Genomic DNA, 23,503 nt, shown 5'->3' with positions numbered 1-23,503 from the left:
TTGTTGCCAGCTTAAGCATTCTCCCTCAGTGTTCTCGAGACCTAATCATCGGCATGGACTTTCTCCGGGAGCACGGAGCTATCATCGACATTCGCCAACGCCTCGTCACTTTCTCGACAAAGAGCGCGGCAGCGACGACCAACACCATCCACCCTCGAGCACCTCTTCGTGTCGTCGATGACGCTGTCCTGTTACCACCACGTGCAAGTGTCGTGGTTCAGGTGGCATGTGACAGACTCTTACACGGTGAAGCGGTCGTAGAAAGCAATCGCTCTCTGCTGCTTTGTCAAGGTGTTTGCGTAGCAAGAAGCCTTATTGATCTCCATGATGGCCACTGTGAGGTTCTTGTCACGAACTTCAGCTACGAACACCGGCACCTTTTCCCCGGTACTGTCATCGCCTACGCCGACCCGATCGCTGACGTCACGGAGTGTTTTGTTTCCGAGGCAATCGACAATGCTGAACCATCTATACGCAACGTCGACATTAGTCCTACGCTTCCTGAAGAGAACAAACAACACCTCCGTGAGCTGTTGCTCCAGTTCCACTCTTGCTTTGCACGGTCGTCGAAGATACGTCAAACGTCGATTACGAAACACCGTATCATCACCTATGACGACGTGTCCCCCATACGGCAACTGCCTTATCGTGTTTCCCCGACCGAACGACATGCCATTCAAACGCAGGTGAAGGAAATGCTTCAAGACGGCGTAATACAGCCTTCATGCAGTCCCTGGTCATCGCCAGTCGTTCTCGTTAAAAAGAAAGACGGCACGCTTCGGTTTTGTGTTGACTACCGGAAGCTAAACAACGTCACAAAGAAAGACGTGTACCCGTTGCCTCGTGTCGACGATTCTCTGGATAGATTGAGGCGCGCGAAGTATTTCTCCTCTATCGATCTGAAAAGTGGCTACTGGCAAATTGAAGTAGATGAGCGGGACCGTGAGAAAACCGCGTTTGTGACTCCGGACGGCCTTTACGAATTTAGAGTACTCCCTTTCGGCCTCTGTTCCGCGCCAGCCACATTCCAGCGAATGATGGATACAGTTCTCGCTGACCTCAAATGGAAAAGCTGCCTCGTCTATCTCGATGATGTCGTTATCTTCTCGGAGACTTTTGACGAGCACCTTCGACGGCTTCGGAATGTACTCGAAGCCATTCGATCGGCTGACCTTACACTCAAGCCAGAGAAATGCCATTTCGGTTACGAGGAACTGAAGTTCCTTGGTCACGTCGTGAGCGCGGCAGGTCTTCGGCCCGATCCCGAGAAGACTGATGCCGTAGCTGCTTTCCCCACTCCAACCGACAAGAAAAGTGTCCGACGGTTTTTGGGCTTGTGTGCCTACTATCGGCGCTTCATTGAAAATTTTTCGAAGATTGCAGAGCCGCTATTTCGCCTTACACCTGACGACGTACCATTCCTCTGGACTGATGAACAACAGACTGCCTTTGCGGAGCTACAACGTCGATTGTCTTCTCCTCCCGTGCTCGGTCATTTTGATGAGGATGCTGACACAGAAGTACGCACTGACGCCAGCAATATCGGTCTCGGAGCTATCCTGGTGCAACGGCAAGACGGAACTGAACGAGTTATCGCCTACGCGAGCCGCACTCTGTCACGGGCAGAGTCAAATTATTCCACCACAGAGAAGGAGTGCCTTGCGGTTATTTGGGCTACTACAAAGTTTAGGCCGTATCTCTACGGGCGGCCATTTAAAGTGGTGACCGATCATCACGCTTTGTGCTGGTTGACCAACCTCCGAGACCCTTCTGGACGATTGGCACGTTGGAGTCTGCGACTCCAGGAGTTTGACATCACCATCGTATACAAGTCTGGTAGGAAACATGAAGATGCTGACACGCTATCACGAGCACCTGTTGCATCTCAGAATCCTGACGAGGAAGACGACAGCGCCTTCCTGGGAGCCCTCAGCAGACCGGACCTACTCGCTAAACAACGATCGGACGCTGAGTTAAGGCCCATCATTGATCACTTAGAAGGCGGCATCGCGCCCATTCCTCGCCCACTTTCGCGACGGTTGTCGTCATTTTGCCTTCGAGAGGGCGTCCTATACAAAAGAAACACAGGTGCCGGCGACAAGCCACATCTTCTAGTAGTTCCTCAAGCCCTTCGCGACGACATCCTATTAGCCTGCCACGACGAGCCGACATCTGGTCACTTGGGTTACTGAAGGACTCTGGGCAGGGTACGGCAAATGTACTACTGGCCTGGCCTGACTGCTTGCGTCAAACGCTACGTGAAAGGATGCCGTGAATGCCAGCGCCGAAAGTCACCACCCTTCAAGCCTGCAGGCCTTCTACGACCCATCGACCCTCCGCGTACGCCGTTTGCTCAAGTTGGAATGGACCTTCTTGGACCATTTCCCTTGTCTTCCTCCGGCAATAAGTGGATCATTGTCGCAACTGATTACTTGACGCGTTACGCTGAGACGAAGGCACTACCACGCGGGACAGCATCGGAAGTTGCCCAGTTCTTTATGCACCACATTGTGCTTCGGCATGGCGCACCATCATTCATCATCACTGACCGAGGGACGGCATTTACGGCGAAGCTTCTGGACGACATCTTGAAGTTGCGTTACACGACTCATCGAAAGACCACTGCATACCACCCTCAGACTAACGGCTTGACAGAAAGACTAAACAAAACACTGGCAGACATGCTCTCTATGTACGTCGATGTGCAGCACAAAACGTGGGACGAAATCCTGCCGTACGTAACGTTTGCGTACAACACTGCCACACAGGAAACTACACGATTTACGCCGTTTCGCCTCGTTTATGGTCGAGATGTTCAAACTATGCTAGACGCCATGATTCCGTATGACGACATTGATCAGCTCGACCAGTTAGCTCCTGGCGTCGAGGAGTACGTTCAGCGTGCCGAGGAAGCACGTCAACTGGCCCGTGTCCACATAAGACAGCAGCAGTGTACAGATGCCATAAGGTACAATCTTCACCATCGACAAGTTACCTATGAGCCTGGTGACCAAGTTTGGGTTTGGACCCCCATTAGACGGCGAGGCCTCAGCGAGAAACTCCTGAGCAAGTACTTTGGACCATACACAGTACTAAGGCGTGTAAGCGACGTGAACTATGAAGTGATTCCAGACGGAGACCTACCATCGCCCAAGCGCCGTTTACCACGCGCAGAGACTGTACATGTCGTCCGCCTCAAGCCGTATTTTGCACGGTGATGTTAAGTCTACTGGTGAAACAAACTCTTGTTTTTTGCTGTCGTCGCGTCGTCCTCCAAAGAACTGCGAAGTGATTTTTCTTTTCTTTTTTTGCTCCCGCCGACAGAACCCATTTTTTTTCTTTCGTGTGCATGCCCGTATGTGTGCTAGCGCGTTTCCCTTTTTTTTATGTCCTACCTAATGCGCGTACCTTTCGTGTACGTCTTGTGTTTGAGCATCGAGTCGATGCTTCATAGGGAGGGGGAATAATGCCACCTGGTGTTTTGAGCCAGCGAACATTCAGCATTGCGTGCCCAGCAAAACGGCGAAGAAGACGACGAAGTCGAAGATCCCGCGCCAGCTGGAGAACCATCGCTCAGTGCTTGGCATTTTTCATCTGGCTGATCCTACTGTCACTTATTCTTGTGTTAGAGCGTGACAATATATATCTAACCAGCCTCTCATTATATGCTGTGTGCCTGGCCATAGGTACATAGAGGGTAATGTTCTGGCGGAACAGATGGATGGATGGAAAGACTTTATTGGCAGTCCTGATAAACGCGATTATCACGCAGCGGGCCGCTCCCACAATGGGACGGGTGGGCCGAGCCCACCATCCGCATCCTGGGCTCTCTGGACGGCCCAGATTTGGTCCCCGTAGTCGGGGCTTCGCAGTGAGGCATGCCATCTTGACCGGTCTGCTTGATCTGTGCCTCGTAACGAGGGGCAGCGCCAGAGCTTGCGTTCTAAGTTGGCTGAATCACCGCACTCAGGGTAGGTATGTGCTAGTATACGTGCTAGTATACGGGCGGAACATATGGCCACGTCAATTGCATCGCAAGCTGTTAATCATACCGCTGATTTCCCTGCCACAGTTCCGAGTGCTTTCTTACGAAGGAAACTGTGACACCACTGGCAATGCTTGTGGGACTCGGTAACACATAATAAGTTGCACGTGATAAAGCCACAATTAGGTTTCTGGCCCTTCGCAAAAAATCACGCCGAACAGATGTCCTATTCTGTCACCTCAGAATAGGACACAGATTTGGCACCCGTAATTTTCTACTTACTGGAAATGAATCTCCAACCTGTGGTAGACGCGGAGAGAGGCCGACCGTCCTCCACGTCCTCATGTAGGGAGTGCCGGTAAGCCGAATCTTCGAGAAAGAGACATTTTCGCTGTACCATACCGGCAGTGCATTCCTCTGCGTTCTGTAATATATCTCGGCCCAGAACCTTTTTTTTGTTACCAACACAGTCCTAGATTTCCTGAAAGATGTTTTCTTATTTGTTATGAGCCCGATACAATCGTAGCGCTTGCTCTCTTCAGAGGATGCCGCTGTGATAGTAGTTTTGTATAGCACAAACCTCCATGCCCTAGAGGCAGTAGTGCTCTAGGCAATTTTTGCATCTGACAATATTTTGTATATCGTATCATTTTTTCGCAGTGCACTTTAAGGCTCATGGTACACGTCATCGGTCATGGCCATAATCTTATTACACGTAGATCTTACGGACTTTACAGCGACTATTTTAGGTACCTTTTTTAGCCACGTCACATCAACTTCACAGAACTCCTCGCTCCACTGTGAAGTCACTAACACTGGCATGGCGCTCTTTGGCCATGCCTCGCCCTTGCGCCACTAAATAACACTTCATTAATTCATTCCGCCTTCGTGTGTGCGCGGCTAGCGAAGGCAACGACGTATTCATCAAAGCCAGTCATTGTTGTGCAAGAACAGCGCCAATGCCGATGCCACTGGCATCCGTGTGTATTTCTGTCGGTGCGCTTGGGTCGAAATGTTGGAGGATGGGGGTGAGGTTAGACTACAACCCAGCGTCGTGAAAGCGGCATCACAAACGGGCAGCCAGTCCAAGAGGTCGTGGTTACCCGAGAGAAGCTGCGTCAAAGGCGCTATTATGGTGGCGAAGTTGCGTGTGAAACGATGAAAGTATGAACATAATTCGATGAAACTGCGGAGTTCTTTTGAGGTTTTTGATCGTGGGAATTCGTCGACGGCTTGGAGTTTGGTTGGATCTGGAAGCACACCATCTTTCGAAACAACGTCGTCAAGGAAGGCTAGCTGGCCGGCGAAGCGACACTTTAAGGTGAGCTGTAGTCCAGCATCGGCGAGGTAAGTGAGCGTGCGTTTGAGTCGCAGCAGGTGAGAAGAGAAGTCTGGGGAAAATATAACACTGGTATCAACATAACGAAGGCATGTCTTCCACTTGAAGCTCCGGAGGATGTTATCCATCATTATTTCAAACGTAGCAGGTGCATTACACAAGCCAAAGAGCATTATGGTAAATTCATAAAGCCGTCAGGCGTAACGAATGCCGTTTTCGGGCCATCGGCCTCAACCAGCGGGACTTGCCAATAACCGGATCGTAAGTCTAAAGACGAAAAGAATTCAGCGCGTTGGAGGCAGTCCAGTGCGTCGTCGATATGGGGAAGAGGATGGACATCTTTCCGAGTTATCTTGTTGAGTCGTCGATAATCCACACAAAAACGAATTGTGCCATCTTCCTTTTTGACCAGCGCTACCGGAGATGCCCAGGGACCGTGTTATGGCTGTATCATGCCGCGTTGAAGCATGTCTTCTATATGCTCATCGATGACACGGTGCTCCATTGCGGATACACGTTATGGACATTGATGTAGAGGCGCATGGCAGCCGTTGTCGATGTGATGAACTACTATGGAGGTATGTCCTAAACATTCTTGTTGGAGGTTGAAAGAAGTCGGAAATCGGTTAAGGAGGTCGACGATCTGCGCATGCTTACTCGGAGTGAGGTTGCGATCAACAGACGGGGCAAACGTTCGACCACATTCATTCGCCGACGCAGCCAGGAAGAGCCATGGCGTCAATCTGAAGAGGAGTCGAGTCATCAGGTGCATCGTAGACCGACCACGTGCCGAATTCGTCAGCGAAACTGAGGCACTCACCATGATGTAAGCTTGATGGACACGAAAACGGATTCGAAACGTAAAGTGTGCTGGAACCCTGGCGAAAAGGGAGGGCAAAGGGAAGCAAGAAGGGATGACGGCGTGCAACAAGTTTAGACGGTGTGTAAAGAACTGGAATCATAGAAAACAGCACAGGGAACGGACACAAGGGTGGAAGAGAACGGAGGGATATCAGTTATTGACGTTCGTTTTTCTTCGAAACATAAGATAGGTCGCATATGCCCGTTAGTTTATAATTTGCTGAAGGATAAGCAAGTGAAGGGAAAATGCACTTTCAAACATGTGAACAGGTACATCACTTGTGCTAAGCAAGTTGTGTATACCATTCCATTATCTTGCGGTAGAGAATACGTGGGACAAACGAAGCAGTGTGTGAATGTTCGACTTCGTGAGCATGAGCTATCTCTTCAAGGGGTTGCGCCACTTCATCTCCCGGAGCATTGCAAGTCGTGCGGCTGTCGCACCGATTTAAAAAAAACTAGTGTCATTTTTAAACACGCAAGCCAATTGACAAGGGAAATGACCGAGGCTCACAATATAAAGATTAGGGACAAAGCGTGTATCAGCGAACCGCCTATCACTCCTCATGATAAGGAATCGCGTTACCTACGTCAATTTTCATTATGCGTCAGATTGTCACAGTTGCCTCGATGCATCTCTGTGCCTCGTGCATGACATGGTTTTAAACTGGCGCCTGTATATCTGTCATACATATCTTCAATAAAATATCAGTTGAGAGTCAGCGCCGTGTCGTCGCTTTTATAGCTTCTTGTGCCCTTGTCTTGTATTGCTCTGTAACGAACCAGTATGAGCTGCGCGGCGTCCTGAGGCATGGCAGAAACGGTAGGGAGCGCCCGGCTGCGGAGTTCGGGGTTCTTAAACGGCCCAGCACCTCCTCCAAATGTCAAGAGGCGTTCTGGTTTGACTAAACCCTCGGAAAGTAGAGCATCGCAGCGAGAGGTCACACAGCTGAGGCAACATAGGCAACATAGACCCCTTGGCTTCGAACAACTCGTCGTCGTCATCTTTCTCGAAGCAATGCGTGCTGCTCGTTCTTCTCTCGTACAAAGTGAATACATCTTGCTACCTCACTGGCTACAATTCATAGCCGTACTCTCACCAAGGCTGAGGGGAATTATACCCTAACCAAATTGGAATACCTCGCGGTAGTCTTCTCCCGCCCCAAGTTTCGCTCATACTTGTACGCCCGCCGCTTCACGATAGTGATAGACCACCATTTACATTGCTGATTAGTAGGACTACGCGATCCATCTAGCCGATTAGCTCGGTGGTCATTCAGCTTCACGAATACGGCTTTTCTATCGCATACAAGAGTTATATTTATCTCGCCTTCCGTCGCCTACCATGCGAGATGCGCACGATGACTTAGATGAATACCTCCTTACCATGCCCGAAGAGTATTCTGATGCCACCACCTTCAAGCGTGAGCAACAGCACGACTTTTCCATTACACCTATTCTTGGCGTCAAGAATAGGTGTAATGGAAGAGTCGTGCTGTTGCTCACGCTTGAAGGTGGTGGCATCAGGAAATTCTCCGGGTCATTAGCATGGAGCTCACCTTTGGTTATTGTTGACAGTTTATTATACAAGGCGAATTATTCTGCTGTAAGGCGCTCCACATCTCCTCGTGGTTCCCAGACATTGAGATCTATGATCCTTCACGCCGTGCACGATGACATCACGTCAGGCCACCTTGGCGCTCCACCTAGAGCACCAAAGTTTCTATTGGCCCCAGCTCGGGAAGACGGCGAAGCAGTATGTTTCCAGCTGTGCAATATGCCAACGCCATAAGCAGTTAATGATGCCTCCTGCGGGTTCCTTGCAGTTAAGTCGCTGACCTTGCCAGTTAAAAAAGCTGGTGTTGACTTGCTGGGTCCCTTCCCTAAGTCTACTACCGGACATCGCTGGATTATTGTGTGTGCGGGCTATTTTACCCGGTATAATGAGACGGCGGCGCTCGCTTCGGCTACGGCAGCTGACGTTTCATCTTTCCTGCTGTACTCTTTTACTCTCCGTAACGGTGCTCCACGCGTTACGATTAGTGATCGTGGATGGCAGTTTACTACGGACGTTGTGAAAGAACTACTACGTCTTTGTAGATGTGATTACCGGCACTCGACCCCTTACCACCGGCAAACAAACGGCCTCACTGATCGCACGAATCCTACCCTGACCAACATGCTTGCCATGTATGTCTCCACAAATCACAAAAATTGGGATTCTATTTTACCATTTGTTACGCACGCTTACAATACTGCCAAGCATGAAGTCACATGTTATGAGTCTTTCGTTCTTATCCATACTCGCAATCCCCAAAGCTTCTTCCACGCCATCCTCCCCTGATCCTCACATAAGGACTCTTCAATAGACTTTATGTCGTGCCGATGATGCCCGTCGACTGGCCCCCCTCAGGACTCTCTCCTCTCACGATTGTGCCAAGGCTCATTATGACGCTCGACATATCCTCGTCGCATTAGCTCCTAGGGACTTTGTTTCGCTTTGGATGCCTGCGGGGAAAAAGGGGATGTACACAAAATTTATGTCCCGATACACCGGCCCATACGTCATACGGAAACGCTTGAGTGACGTGACGTACTTCATCGCAAGAATGACTTCGCACAACGGACAGTCACGTAAAACGCAAGTCGTGTACGTCGCCCGGCTCAAACTGTACCACCATCGGGCGATGCAACCCGCTCGGAGCGCTTCGTCAGTCCCCGGAGAAGCTGTCACGCTGCACGGCGCAGCCGAAGGGAGGGAAGGTAGAGGGGTGCGCGAGGGTCGCTGCCTGTTGGCCGGGGATGACCATCCTGTCCCTTGCTCTACGGTAACCGCCTATCATCTTCTAATTAGACCCATCCCATTTGTAACAGTTATATACTGCCAGGGTTAGTTTTAGAGTTGGTCGAGTAATTTTCTTATTCGGTTAATGGATATTCATTCATCATTTTAGTCTTTAATCGAATAATCGCTTTAGATGCAGAGTTTTTCATCAATTTAAGTTATCAACTGAAATTTCGCTCGGCACTTTAAATAGACTAAAACACAGTTACCTACTTTTGTAGAATCCTATCTTAATGTTTGAGAAGTGGAATCAAGTTAGAAGTACAAGTGTATAAAGTTTGATAGTGAATAATCTTTAATTTGTTAAAGACTAAGTAAAGTTCGCGCTAGTGGCCTCTGAAAACATAAACAATATGTGTTACAAGAGCAGAATTAAACAAGATACATGGCACTAGTAAATCGCTGTGCAGTATAGTTGAACAAGAACCAAGAAAAATGACAAAAACAAAACTAAATGATCAAGTCCAAATAAAACATGCAAGAAACTGCAATATACACACGCGAAAAAAAAGTTACTCGTTTAGGATTTCAAGCCACATGCTCTTTTCTACAGAGCGAAAGAATGTCAATTGACTGGAATGAATGGATGAAACCGACACCTTCTTTGAGTGGCCAGACAACCAGCATGCGAGAAGAGACGCTCAGAAGCTGTAGATCTGGTGGAATCGACGTTAACTCCATCGCTGTGTCAAATACTTGCTCCAAACCGGTTCGAGTGCTGTGCCACGTCCTTAGTGGACTGGGAGTGGCACGACGATCAACGACTGGGTTGCTATAGCACGCCTTTAGGACATTTGTAGCCTCCGGCATGGGGCCGCTTGGTCGCGTGTGCGGTGTAGGGGGAAGAGAGGGAAGCGCTAGGCTCGGCATCACTCGGGACTCGCAAAAGACGAGTCGACAGATTGCTGTACCATAGCCGCACTGTCACTGCTCGTGCTCCGCAATTTTAGTACCATTTAGAAATTTTCGCGCCATTCCTGTGAAACTTCAGAAAACGATTAATCGAACATGTCTAATCGATTAAGTCGATTAAATGGAAGGTGGACAATGATGAAGATTATTCGCTTGCTGGATACATTTAATCGATTAATCGTTCATTGATATTAGCTGCCCTAGTTAGATTCAGTAGATAAACGTAAATATCCTAGAAAGTGGATAGGATAACAGGATAGGATAGCCGCGGTAGCTCACTTGGTACGAGCATCGCACGCGTAATGCGAAGACGAGGGTTCGTATTCCCCTTGCAACCTGTTGTTTTTTTCTTCCGCTTTCACTTTCATTTATTTGGCATTTCTTTAATTCATTTAAGAACTGCCGATAATCTCCCCTAGGCTGTCCTCCGTCTGATTGTTTGCTGACTCCTTATGATATGACTAATAAAAATCTCGCTTCTCGGTTTCCACTCTTCTCGTGGCAGATAGCTCAGTTCGACACATTTCAATGCCTTACGCGAAGAGGCAGACATTGCTTGCACGAGAAAATAAATTTATAACTCGACTAATAAAGCACATTACAACCATTCAATGTCTACCTAGTTACTTCACGACACATATTCCAATTTAGGAATTGTAGCCGCTCACTGAGTTTGCAAGACGCATCCTCTTGAAACGCAGTCCGAGGACGACACCAGTTTTAAGATTTTCATTCCCAAAGCGGGTGACAAAACACATAGCGTCCCACTTATTACTGTGCTTCAATGCATACAACGGCGTTTTCTTAAAAAAGTAAATGGGAAAACAATGCATCTTTACCGCATGTTTTACAGTGCATATCTCGAGCCAGATGTGTGTCTGCGAATTCGTTCAAACTGAATCTGTCTCGCAGCTCAAGGTCTGCAATTCGTGCATTACAATATGTGCCGTAAAGTAACTAGTTAGAAACTTAATTACTGAGTTTTTTAATATTGAATTATGCATTTCAATTTCTCGTGCAAGTAATCCTCCTCTTTGAATAATCCAGCTGAAGTATTAAAACAGTTCTATCTGCCACAGGCTATTTTCTTTTTATTCTCTACTCTCTCGAAACACACACACACGATCTATTCTTTCAGGGACACTTTAAACCGTTGTTCTAGTTTCGCGCATAATTTCGTGCCCTCTGTAACATTTTATTTATTGCACACAAGGCCTTCACTAGAATATGCTCAAGACAGTTCCAAAGATTTCGCTCAATATACACAGTCAAATTCGATAATTGCCACATGGACTTATTGTAACCTGTAGTTTCGTGGACTCAAAGAGAACTGGGATGGCATATGCTATTTTCGATCTTTATGTGAACTCTGTGCCAGTACTTAAGGGTGCCTTCACTTGCTTCCGCAGTAACTGGCAGGTGGCTTCCGTGGTCGTGTTCTTCTGTTGGGTGTTGCGGCGATCCTATCCCTTCGTTTACAATCTGCAGGAGGACCTCATCGATAAGTAAGTTGCCCACTGTACAAACTATTTCCAACATTGCAATAATTGTGCAATTATTGAAATGGAACGTTATATTGAATCAGCGTCGATGAACGCATCAACTTGACAATGTAGAAAGCGCTAAAATTTTCAACAGAACATGTTCTTTATAAATTCGCCATTTCACCCGCCGGGCGAAGCATTGACATCGACAGCAAGGTTTAGCATTGGGCTTAAATGCCTCGGAAGCTCTTTAAGTACACGATGGCGCTACCCACGTTGGCCTGGCGCAGCAAGCAGGCCAACTTTTGCTGGGTTCACGTCTACCAGTATATAGGCTACCAGGTCCGACAGCAATGGCGAGTGTAGCGTTCTAGGCATCGCACCTCGACTGTGCACGAGATGAGGCTGACGGAGACTGTCGGCCTTAGTCAGATCCCAGCGCAATGATAGATAATGATAGCGTGTCGCTTATTTCCTGTCCATTCCACTCACACGAGTACTTGAACACAGCGGGTCAACAGGAACGCGAGTCTGCTTATAACGCGCGTGCGCACAACTCGCTTGTCAGCAGCACACGCTTCATCGCTTCGTCACTTCACTTCATCTTCATGACTTCATCATCACTTCGCTTCATCGTTTTATTTCGATATCAGTTATATGGGTGCTCCAGGTGCATTTTTGCCGTCGGCATCGCCGTGATGTGCCGTATAAAGTCTGAGGGTGGTGACAGCGTTGCCGCGTACCATGTGCCGCATGTGCGAGTGAAAGCACGCAAGGGGATCCGGCGATCGGAACCCAAATCTGGCGCGCGCCAGCGAGGAAAGCGTATACAGCAAACGCACCGTCTTCCGTAGCGCGAAAAGCCGTGGGAGAATGAAACAGAGCGGGGGAACGGGGGGGGGGGGGGGGGCGTTGTGCTCCGGCAGCAGCTGCGTATTTCACGCCAGGCGCAAAGGGAACTGACGCTCGCGGCTCATTCTCGCCTGTGAAAGGGAGGAAAGCGGGAAGGCTGCGCGGGAGGGATGGAGTGGCGGCTTCCATTCCGCCAACAGCTGCGTACTTCGCGCGGTCGCGCACGCCGTGTCCTGAAAGCAATCTGTAGACGGCTCATGCCTTTGTGCGTGCTGTGTTTATTTATTTATTTATTTATTACAAATACTTTCAGAGCCCGAGGGCATTACAGAAAGGAGTGGGTAATACATATACAAGTGTGCAATAATTCAATTTGTGAAAATACAAGTTAACAAAATAAGTAACTTTCAATGGCACTTCTCAACTTAGTGTCAATGATGTCAGCGATGGATGCAGGAAGGTGGTTCCATTCTGCACTGGTTTTTGGACTGAAAGAATAATTATATAAGTTGGTTCGGCAAAATGGCACACCAACCTTGAACTTGTGGTCCACACGCGAGGAAATGTGCGTCGGTTGAAGAAAAAGACAGCCTTTCAACACTTCATTTTGATGATAGATTTTGTGAAAGAGGCAGAGACGAAGAAATTTGCGACGTAAAGACAGATCAGGCAGGTTTAGTGTGTTCTTCATTGTGGATACAGAAGCGTAGCGGGAATAATTTGACAGAATAAACCGGGCTGCGCGATTCTGAACAGATTCCAGGGAAGCGATTAGTATGGATTGACTGGGGTCCCAGATGCTGGATGCATATTCTAGTTTTGGACGGACTAAAGTTTTATAAAGAATTAATTTTAAGCAAGATGGCGCTTTGGAAAAGTTTCGACGCAGGTAGCCAAGAGTGCGGTTAGCATTGCAGGTTACGTAATCAACGTGCATGTTCCAGGATAGGTCGTTAGTAATGTTAATGCCAAGGTATTTGTAGGAGTTAACGGCATTCAGGGGGGCTCCTTGAAGGAAATAGCTGTGGTTTGTACTGTGAGGGCGCCGGGTTATTCTCATGGTTTTACATTTATTAACGTTTAATTGCATAAGCCATTTGTCACACCATAGAGATAATTGATCGAGATCTTTTTGCATATTTAGTGAATCAGATAAATTTGTTATTTTGTTGTAAATTACGCAGTCATCTGCAAAAAGCTTAATTGATGAAAAAACTATACTGTCAGGAAGATCATTTATATATACAAGAAACAACAGAGGGCCCAGTACAGACCCCTGTGGTACGCCGGACGTAACAGGAGAAAGAGCAGAAGAATAATTGTTAGCAGTTACATATTGAGTACGGTTTGAAAGAAAGTCTTTAATCCAGTTAAATACGCTAGTGTCGATATTAAGTTTACTAAGCTTGAAGAGGAGTAAGTCATGAGGTACTGAGTCAAATGCCTTTGCGAAATCGAGAAAAATGCAGTCTATATCGAAACCGAGGTCAGTAGCTATAAACAGATCATTAGTAAACGTTAGTAGTTGGGTCTCACACGAAAGCATTTTCCTAAATCCATGTTGAGAATTATTAAAAAAAGAATTGTTCTCCAAAAATTCAATTAGCTGTGAATGTATGATGTGTTCTATCATTTTGCATGGTATGCTAGTCAGCGAGATCGGACGATAGTTATCTGCTGAATGAGCATTACCCGATTTGAAGATAGGTACCACCTTCCCCACCTTCCAGTCGCTGGGTAATGTGGAACACCGTAATGATTGTTCAAAAAGTTTTGAGAGTATGATTGCTGAGTACACTATGGTTATCTTTAGCATCTTTGAGTTGAGTAGGTCAACACCAGCGGAAGAGGATATCTTCAGATTGTCAATGAGCTTCGTAACGCCAACCCAATCTATAACAATGGGGTCCATAGGGGGAAAGTTTTGGTCAGGTGAACGGGGTAATGATGCAGGAGAAGCTGTACTGAAGACGGAAACAAATGCGTTGTTTAAGGCTGTGCAAGACTGGCTAAGAGGAAGGATAGTGTCATCGCTATCAGATAACTGTATGAGTCGTGTTGTTGAACCACTGACAATGCTCCAAAATTTGCGAGGGTTTGTTCGAAGTACCGATGGCAGGGTGTTGTTAAGAAAAGAATCTTTTACGCACTGAATCGCACCAGTATATTCTTTGTGAACTCGCTGATGTGCTGCCCAATGATCAGTATTGTTAGTTCGCTTGGCGCGACGGAACATTCTTTTCTTTTTATTTGATAGGCGCTTTAACGAAGAGTTGAACCATGGTGACCGGGAATTGTAGATGATTTTCTTTTTCAGAATATATCGTTCAACGAGATGTAGAATCTTTTCTTTATACATGGTCCAGTTTTCTTCTATGGAATTTTTGTCAAAGTTGCTGACATAGCCTTCTGTAAACAGTTCTAACTCAGCTATTATTGAACTTGTATCAGCTCTGTTATAGTCCCGTATTATTTTATATTTTTTCTCATTTCTGTGTCGTGTTTTTAAGGTAAAGTGAATCAATGAATGGTCACTTAATCCTGGGAGGTAAGTTAAGTCAGAAACTAACTCTGGAATTGTAGTAAATAGTAGGTCGAGAATACTGGAAGTTGTTGCGGTTGTACGAGTCGGCTTATGAACGAGTTGAGTAAGGTTAAAGTCAGCACAAAGATTAAGGAATTGCATACATTCGGATGAGACATTTTTTACGGTAGAGGAATCATTGTTCCATAGTATTGTGGGAAAGTTGAAGTCGCCTAAAATAAACAGAGGTGAATTGGGAAACCTAATTATAAAGGCTGTTAAGGACATCATATAAATCGTTACAAAAAGAAGATGAGGCAGCTGGACGACGGTACAATGCACAGAAAATAAATTCACGATTTGCAATAGATACACTTACAGAAACAAGTTCCAAAGACGATACGACTGCAACAGCTGAGGATGCGAACATGTCCCTAACAGCAATAAGTACACCGCCCCCAGATCGGACGTCACGGTCCCAGCGGTATATATTGTAATTCTTTTCACAGTGAAATATGTCGGAGTCCTTTATCTTAGCAGAGAGCCAGGTCTCAGTTATAACAACTATATCAGCAGTGCATGAATCTATGGCTGATGATAACGCGACACGTTTGTTAAGAATGCTCCGTGCATTTGTAAAGAGCAGCGATACATCTTTTCCGTCTTTCTTAACGGTTTTCAGCTATGATGAACTTGAAGTTGCGCCCCCATTGCCCCGCGCATGCGGCTTAGAAACAGGTTCTATTTCGCGCACTGAGTCAGTGACTGCGCAGTAAGCATACATTTTATTATTCATGATGAGTTTGTTATATCGCAGGGAGCCTGACTGGCCCTTCGACTTACTAAATTCAGTTAACTTCTTACGTGATTGACGGGTTGATCTACAAAAATCTTCACCGACAGTTATGCCGGAGATTTTAATTTTACTTCTTTGGGAGAAGATCGTATCCTTGAGCTTCGCTGAAGAGAATTTGGCAATAATAGGGCGAGGTTTGCTGTCATTAAAACTGCCTAGTCTGTGTGCTCTAGAAATATCGCCATCGGATAATTGCAAGTTAAGCTGTCTTGAGAGCAAATCACGCACAATGCTTTCTGACTGAGCCCATGTTTCAGCTGAATTGTCAGGGATGCCATAAAACAAAAGGTTGTCACGTCTGGAACGGTCTTCCAAGTCGTCCAGACGGGATTGTATTAAAACTTTCTGTCTATGGGTTACCTCTGATACAATGCCCGAGATTTCAGCTTCCGATCTATTGCATTCAATATTTTCAACGACTGCCGCAAGAGCAGTCAACCTATTCGTCACGTCGCAAACTTTCTGTGCCAGCGCTTCTTGGTTATCTTTCAGTTCATGGAAGGCATCCATGAATTCCTTGTGGCGTGTATCAACCTTTTCAGAGAGGGCTGCAATGGCAGCTAGCACATCACTATGGGTAGGTCCGGGATTCATTTCAATATCGCCGCAGACCAGCAGTTGTTTCGTAACAAGTACACATTCGCATATTGTTATGAACAAAGCACTTGGGCACGGGAGAAGCAGCAGGCAGGCATTACTCGTACGCTTAGAATAAAGCGTTAAGCTATTACTAACCTGCACATAGTAGAAAAGGGGATTCTTGAGCGACGACTGCATCGCTGCCGCTCTCCCGTGCCCACTGAAGATAGGTAGCTGAAGTCCGCTTCTTATACTGTGGTAGGATAGCGCTGTCGATGATGACGCCCTTTCGTGATCGGTTATGAAGAAGGTGGTTCTGCGCATGTCCGTGTCGTGTAGGCCAGAACAGTCGATCGCCGGTTCCAAAACCAACAGCTCTGGCAGTAGCGGAGCCGACATCGTCGCTGACAGCTCGGGAGTCCAAGGAAGCCATGGCACGAGCAGGACGACAAACTGCACATAGTAGAAAAGGGGATTCTTGAGCGACGACTGCATCGCTGCCGCTCTCCCGTGCCCACGGTTCTGCCGCTCAGTTCGTGTTGAAGCGATAGACAGCACGAAGGTCACTTCGCTCGCTGCTGCTGGCTCGCTTGCTCACGCCAGCGTTTGGCAGCGAGTGTCCGCGGTCATCGAGTATGATGCGTTCATGTTTGGCGGTATGTGCTGACACCATGCTCGTTAATCCAGTTAGTAAGCAAATCTTTCCAAGTTTATACGACCGATAAAGCTACTATCTTTACTTCGTATAGCTGTGTACTAATTTGCTATCGCAATCGATGCTTCACCTTTTGGGCGCAACTGCGGCTTTTTTTTCTCAGCCAAACGCACTCACGTTTCCAGAAACATTCTTGCTCTCCGCGCGCAAGCCGCGCACGCGCCGTCGACAGCATGACAGAATGATGGTGTAGGAGCCAACGGCGAGCGTGTGTATTGGGCGCGAGGGTAACTGATGAAAACGCGGGCGCTGAAGTCACTCTTGCGTTGAAAATCGGATCACATGACATCGCTTCGCCGCGGCGAGAGTGCGCGGGGGGATTTCATCCCGAGATTTAGGAAGTTTAGTTTGTTTTAATTGTTCTTAAACATTTTCCCTTATCGTTGAACAGCACTCACTGTCATATTAGAGGAGGAAAACGTTGTTCGGGACCTTCTAAATGCTCTTTTATTCACTCATGGCAGAATATGTCCAGCTTGTTTTTTGTGAGCTTGTTCGTTTAGAATGCAGCAACAAAGCCTGATTGGTCGGATATTTTTGAGAGCCTTAATGGGATTGGAGATCACCCCTCGGAATTTCGTCGTCAATAAGATAACTTCTTCTCAGAGGTGGCCATGGCGTTCGAAACGCGGCCGGGTTACAGTTGGCAACAACTTTTGCCGTAGTGAAAGCGTATGGCTTTATTTTTTCGTCAGCAGCGCTAATAGGACGGCCTTGACTGCAGCGTGACAACATAAAAGAAAAATACGTAAGTTTTACAGTACAAAAGAAAAATGTGGCCATTCCCCGTCTTACTTTGTAGTTTTACGCTTTTTACAGTGAAGTTGTATTGACCCTTTTCGCGGATCACTTTGATCTAGAGAAACGAGATGTCGCTTTCGGCGACGCGCCGCACGTCGCCTCAGCTACAGCGCACGAATACGAAACCATTACCGCTTCCACCTTGCTTCTGTGCGATCAGCTGTCGGAAATGCAACTGAGTTTTCGCTAACGCACTGTGCTCCAGTCATGCTGAATTCAATCACGTTGATAGAAGACGTGGGCAGTAGTGGACTACAAAAATAGTGACTGTCATATTAAGAAATGGAATGAATCTGTATAGCCAAGTTCGCGAACCGTTGCTGCAACTGTCCGTACGTGTTAATGGCACTTCAAGATCTACGGCTTTCTTCGAGGATACAGAAATTGGCTCATCCACCAGTGTTGTATCGCTAACCTTTAAAGAAAGTGCTTCAGCCCTGGAACGTCGTCAAGGGTAGTGCTGCTGGTTAAACAATGACAAGGGGAGTAGCGCGGCTTCCTGTCATAATGCGTTTCGCGCACAGTATCTACAGGATGTTACAGAATGGGTGCCAAGAGAAGAGAAGCGCAGTCGAAGATGGCAGAAGACTAGATAGGGCGATGAAATTAGGAAAATTGCGGGCGCTAGTTGGAATCAGTTGGCGGCGTACAGAGGTGATTGGAGCTCGCAGGGAGAGGCCTTCGTCCCGCAGTGGACATAATACATGATGATGATGATGATGATGATGATGATGATCTACACACATCTACCCCAACACACACAGAATCTTGCGCCCACTCTATCGCCAACGTGTCAGTGAGTGAGTGGGCGCACATTTGAATATATACGCACACAATATACGCACAATGAATGACAGACTACGCCGATAGCGCAAGAATGGTCGAAAATGAATGTTTCGTGACGGTCCACAAGAGTAAGCGAGTCACTAGCGATAATACATCTTTGCTACAAGGTATTACGGTGTACAAAATGGCTACGTTTCAAGCCTTGCAGGCAGCAAGAACAAATCTATCGGAAGTGAGCACAGCCGCTAGCGATTAGGCAGAAATAATCAGATAGTGACCGTACCAAGGAAATTTGCTGAGTCAGAAATGTGAAAAGCCGATGCTTCAAAATATTTGCCAAATAAAAAATGAAGAGTAAAACACACTAATCCTGATTAAATTGATGAGCAGAAAGTCTGGATAGCTTCGAATACATATTTAGCTTCACTTTTTAAAGAAGCACGATATACGGTGCTCGCGCCGTTTGGACACAGCTTAATCAGCTTCCAAAGCGCTTATGCATGTTCTCTGAAGCTGTAGTCAAAGCTTCGTGTCGTCCACCCAGTCACCACCTAGGATATATCTCCCGAAACATAGGTTTGCTAAGCCGCACCGGCGTCATACACACCCATTTTAAACGAGGATGCAACGGAGGCAGTTGAGGCAAGCAGTTGACGCAAGCAATGGACGCATCACCACGCGATCAATCAAGCAGCGCCCACGGTCGCCGTGAAAAGGTTCAGTATGGCATGCTGATTCGTCCGTCAACTACCCGTACGTTGAAAACTCCTCCAGCGCAACCCCACGCCCATGTTCAAAAAAAAAAGAAAAAGGAGAGGCTCGGGATTGGCTGCGCCAGTCGTGACATCGCTGCTCTGTATCGCAGCCGAGCGCGCGCGCAGGTGTTTCTCTCCGGCTCCGAAATGGGTAGGGCGCGCGTCATACGCACTCTTGAGGAGCAGGCAGCTTTCGATCAGCAGCGCAAACGCCGTCAGCAGAACTGAGAACGAGCTCGTCTATGCCCGGGCACAAGAGAAACAAGTCGTCCAGCCGAGCGCAAGCAGCAAGTGCGTACCGAGAATCCGGCCGCCTACCAAGCCGTAGTTTAATGAACCGTCGGGATTAACCCAGCGATAAACACCGAGGCCACATGGTTCAGCTTCGCTTGTTAACCATCTGTGCGGAGTGCTTGGGCGGTGATTTTTGATTATCCGAACGGGACGCTCATGAATAAATCTTTCTTCTGTCCTCTTCGGACATTTTCCATGCTATAAACAGATAATTACCGCAAGATGTGGTCTCTGTTGTCGTGCGCGGTGTCCAATGCGAACGAGACATGGCTATGCAGCACGATGCGCTTCTTGGACCGTCATGTTACGGAGATAATTAAGCCACATATCCTGCACGGCCAAAGTCTAACGATCCGACTGGTTCGAACGATGCGATGTATGCGTGCACGTTGTCTGAGAGAAAGAATACTGAAAAGCCAAGCGGAAGAAAAAACGTACCAATCAATACATAACATGGATGACGAGGCCCTTCAAGTTTTCAAACCAAATAATTAGGACGTTGATTTACAATATGTGTCGGTTTGAAACGCACATGACTGGCTACATTAATCGCGTATATCTAACTTCAAGTATTCGACAGCCCAACTCTCGCGAGTGGAATTTGTACAGGTATATACGGCATTTCAAAATCCTATAATAGCACACGCTACTCATAGGATTATCCAAGGACGAGCGTTGTCAGAACTTATTTATTCATCGTGAGAATTCTGGCATATACGTATACACAGAGAAGCATGTGCGCGCAGGCCACGTTGCATAGGCATGACGGTAAGAAATCGCAATATTAAAAACCACAATTCGTTACTGAAAAGATGAATAGTATCATCTCTAATAAAGTCATTGCTCCTTCATCTCATCGTTATCTTATATAAAACATTCCAATAGTTACTGCTAAGCCTCTGATTCCGTCCCTAATCATGATTCTGTACAAAAACACGCGCTGCAGGTGGCAGATAAGAAGCGTTTCACTCGTTATTTGCAAGAAATTTCAAGTTCGCGTGCCCGGTCACTGACGCACGTCCGTTTCTATATATTTCTCAAGTTTCTTTCTGCTCTCAGCACTTGTTCGCGCTATGTCTCTCTATATGTCTATGTTCCTTCTACAGCAGCGACAGCTGATAACCATGTTGCAGTTTGGTGCATTTTACGTCAGCCACACCTGTCCTTTTATTTTGTTATGTTGTTTTTTACAGTGGAGCTGTTATCCGCTAGGTTATCGCGGTTTGTGTACGTAGGCGAAAAAATGGCGGCCAGCTTAGGGCTAAAGTATAAAGGAAAAGCGTCTCGCCGGGTACGCCCCAGCTGCGTTTGATTGCGAGAAGTGTCAAAACGTATTGTGATAAAGAAAATATCGTAATAAAAAAAGTAAAACCGGAATAGACACTGTTTAGTATGTATGGCGGCTTGACGTCACTGGCTCTATAGACAAACCGCGTAGCCTTATCTCAGTTCCCTTTCACCCGTGCAATGGGTAGGCTGCGTGCGGCAACGACTGCGGAACAACAGCGCGCCTACGAAGGACACCGTCGTGCACAGAAGCGAGAATGTGCGCGGCAGGCGGCATGTAATACGGACGAAAATCGTGCTGCAAACGTCAAGCTTATGCACCTTTGGTTGGATAACTCCTACCGACTCCGCTCTTGTTGTAATTGTGGGTGATTTCAACGTAGGCGTGTCTCGGCCAGACGGAAAGTGGTTCGTGGCGTTTCTGTTGGAAAGGTTCGGCATTCAACGTTACACGAACATCAGCGTGCCCACGACGCGTCATTGGTCGTGCATAGACCTCACATTGGCCAAGAACCATTCCAATTTACGAGAACTTCTTGCTGGGCAAGTTGGTATTGATTCATTATACGAAATTTCTAAGGCGGCAAAAAAAAAAACCACACACAGCACACAAGAGGGTCTGAGGGTATATATGTACGTGCCTTCTGTGAAAATAAAGTAGTTGTGAGGGACACTCTGTCCCGTTGTTCTCTCTTGTTCGCTGTGTGTGGTTTTTTGGCTCCTTAAAAATTTAGTATAATAAACCTTTCCGGTGTCGCCACAGAGCCACTGGTCGTTTATCATAGCGATCATAAAGCGATAGTCATCTTGGTGACTAAATAATAAATCCAAAAAAGCAATGAAAAGAAAGAATCGAAAAAGCATTAAGTGTGCAATTTAATAAAACAAAAAAATGTGAAAGAACAAAATTCATTGTGGTATGTGCATTTTATTTTCAGTCAACATAATTATCAACATATATATTCAGCTCCACTGGTAACCTACTTTCACAAAGGGGAAGGACTGATGTTTTTAAATACTTTAAAAAGATATATTGTCACGATGTGGTGATCGTCAAGAACACAGTCGCAAAAATGTGAATGACGAAACTAACTTCTTGTTGGGCGAACTTGTGTCCACAAAACTAGTGACACTCGTAGCACAACGATAGCGGCGACATAGTCGGCGATCGGCGAAAATTTGATCAGCGGGACACATCACTCAACAAAGGTTCCAGTGTAATCACTGGGGCCCGCGTGCTTTCCAGAAACTGCAATACAACTCGTGCTGCGCATGCGGTCTGATAATGAATGGTTCGACGAGGACATACTCAACAGATGGAATGAAGGATAACATCCATGTAAGTTCTATATCAATGCAGGCGTATCTCGCGCTGAACCATAACTTTAATTTGTTAACGGGTCAAATGCAGTCCTCGAGAAGAGTATAAATAAGCACACGTATCAACATGCTCCAGGCGTTATTACTTTTCGTTTAGTTGATACTTAGAACATATTTTACGCAGTAATGGATATTAAGCGCTAAAAACGACGGAGGTGAAAACTGAAGACACAATACGTGTGCTAGCTTTCAATGTCAAAGATGCGTCAAGTGATGTCAACTCCCCGAAACCGCCACCATAAATCAATGATTTCAAACCGAAGCACAGATAGGAGTTCTGTCCCAAAAGTCCATAACATATGTTTAAAGAACATTATTTAACAAGCTTCCAGATATATCAATGCGGCCTTGTTCAAAATACTCCCCATTAGACATAATACAATGGTAGCATCTATTCTTCTATTGCTCACAGCACCCTTGTAAGACTTGATCTGCTAAGCGCTTAGCAGCAGTGTCGATTCCTTTCGAACTGTGACATCCCCAAGAAATGCGCCCCTGGAGCACCAGAGGTCTAAATTCGGGGACGTGCCAGCAGAGTGTTGGGATTACGTGCCAAGAACTTATGCACTACCAACGCAGTGCGCGCAGGGGCGTTATCGTGGTGCAGAATCCAGCGCCTCTCTTTCCGCAAAAGCGTAGCAGTTTGGGTCAGTTGCTATGTCATGACGTTTTTTTTACTCTTTCAACTCTTTCAGCAAATTCGATCGCGCGCGGCGCACACGATCCCTCGGATGCTGAAGGTACTCCTTGCAGAAAGCTGCACTAACAGTTTGAGCTGCAGTGCACAATTCCATAGCATTAAAAAATATCATCAACCTTACTTTTAATTTCGCTGCTCCGCACTCTTTCTTTTTCTTTCTTATTTTTTACCTTCGCTTTTTTTTCACTCCTTGCGCTGGGACTTAGCTCAATGTCCTATTCGTAATTCAGGTTTATTCGCCTGTGACTACCCTTTCCAAAAATGTATCACTGTCGTCTGAAAGTTTTCAATCAATGCGACATCATTTTCGTAGCAACTTTTGCTCAGGAGTCAACAGTTTCGACACCAACTTGGCACAAACCTTTTCAAAAAAGTTTCAGTCAAAATCCGATTAGCATGAAATTTTCCCAAACCAACGGCTTCTGCGGTCATTCTAACAGTTAATAGACGGTCACTGTGCTCAAGAGAATGCACAATCTCGATGTTTTCATCTTCGCATGACGTGGAGGGGCATCCTGATCTTGCGTCGTCCTTGAGATCGTCACGGC

At 46.7% G+C, this 23,503-nt stretch overlaps 1 protein-coding gene across 1 annotated transcript in view; it reads left to right on the top strand.

The window, feature by feature from the left end:
- Positions 1-23,503, top strand: part of LOC135915105 (solute carrier family 13 member 2-like) — a 151,021-nt gene that overhangs the window by 74,802 nt on the left and 52,716 nt on the right. The window contains exon 12 of the mRNA XM_065448100.2: positions 11,352-11,447. Within this exon, the coding sequence (XP_065304172.2) occupies positions 11,352-11,447 (96 nt within the window). The remainder of the gene's footprint in view (positions 1-11,351; positions 11,448-23,503) is intronic.

This window comes from Dermacentor albipictus, chromosome 4 (genome assembly GCF_038994185.2).
Source record: "Dermacentor albipictus isolate Rhodes 1998 colony chromosome 4, USDA_Dalb.pri_finalv2, whole genome shotgun sequence".
NCBI lineage: Eukaryota > Metazoa > Arthropoda > Arachnida > Ixodida > Ixodidae > Dermacentor > Dermacentor albipictus.
Note: the sequence above shows the minus strand (reverse complement) of the source record. Positions and strands in the feature narration are given on the sequence as shown.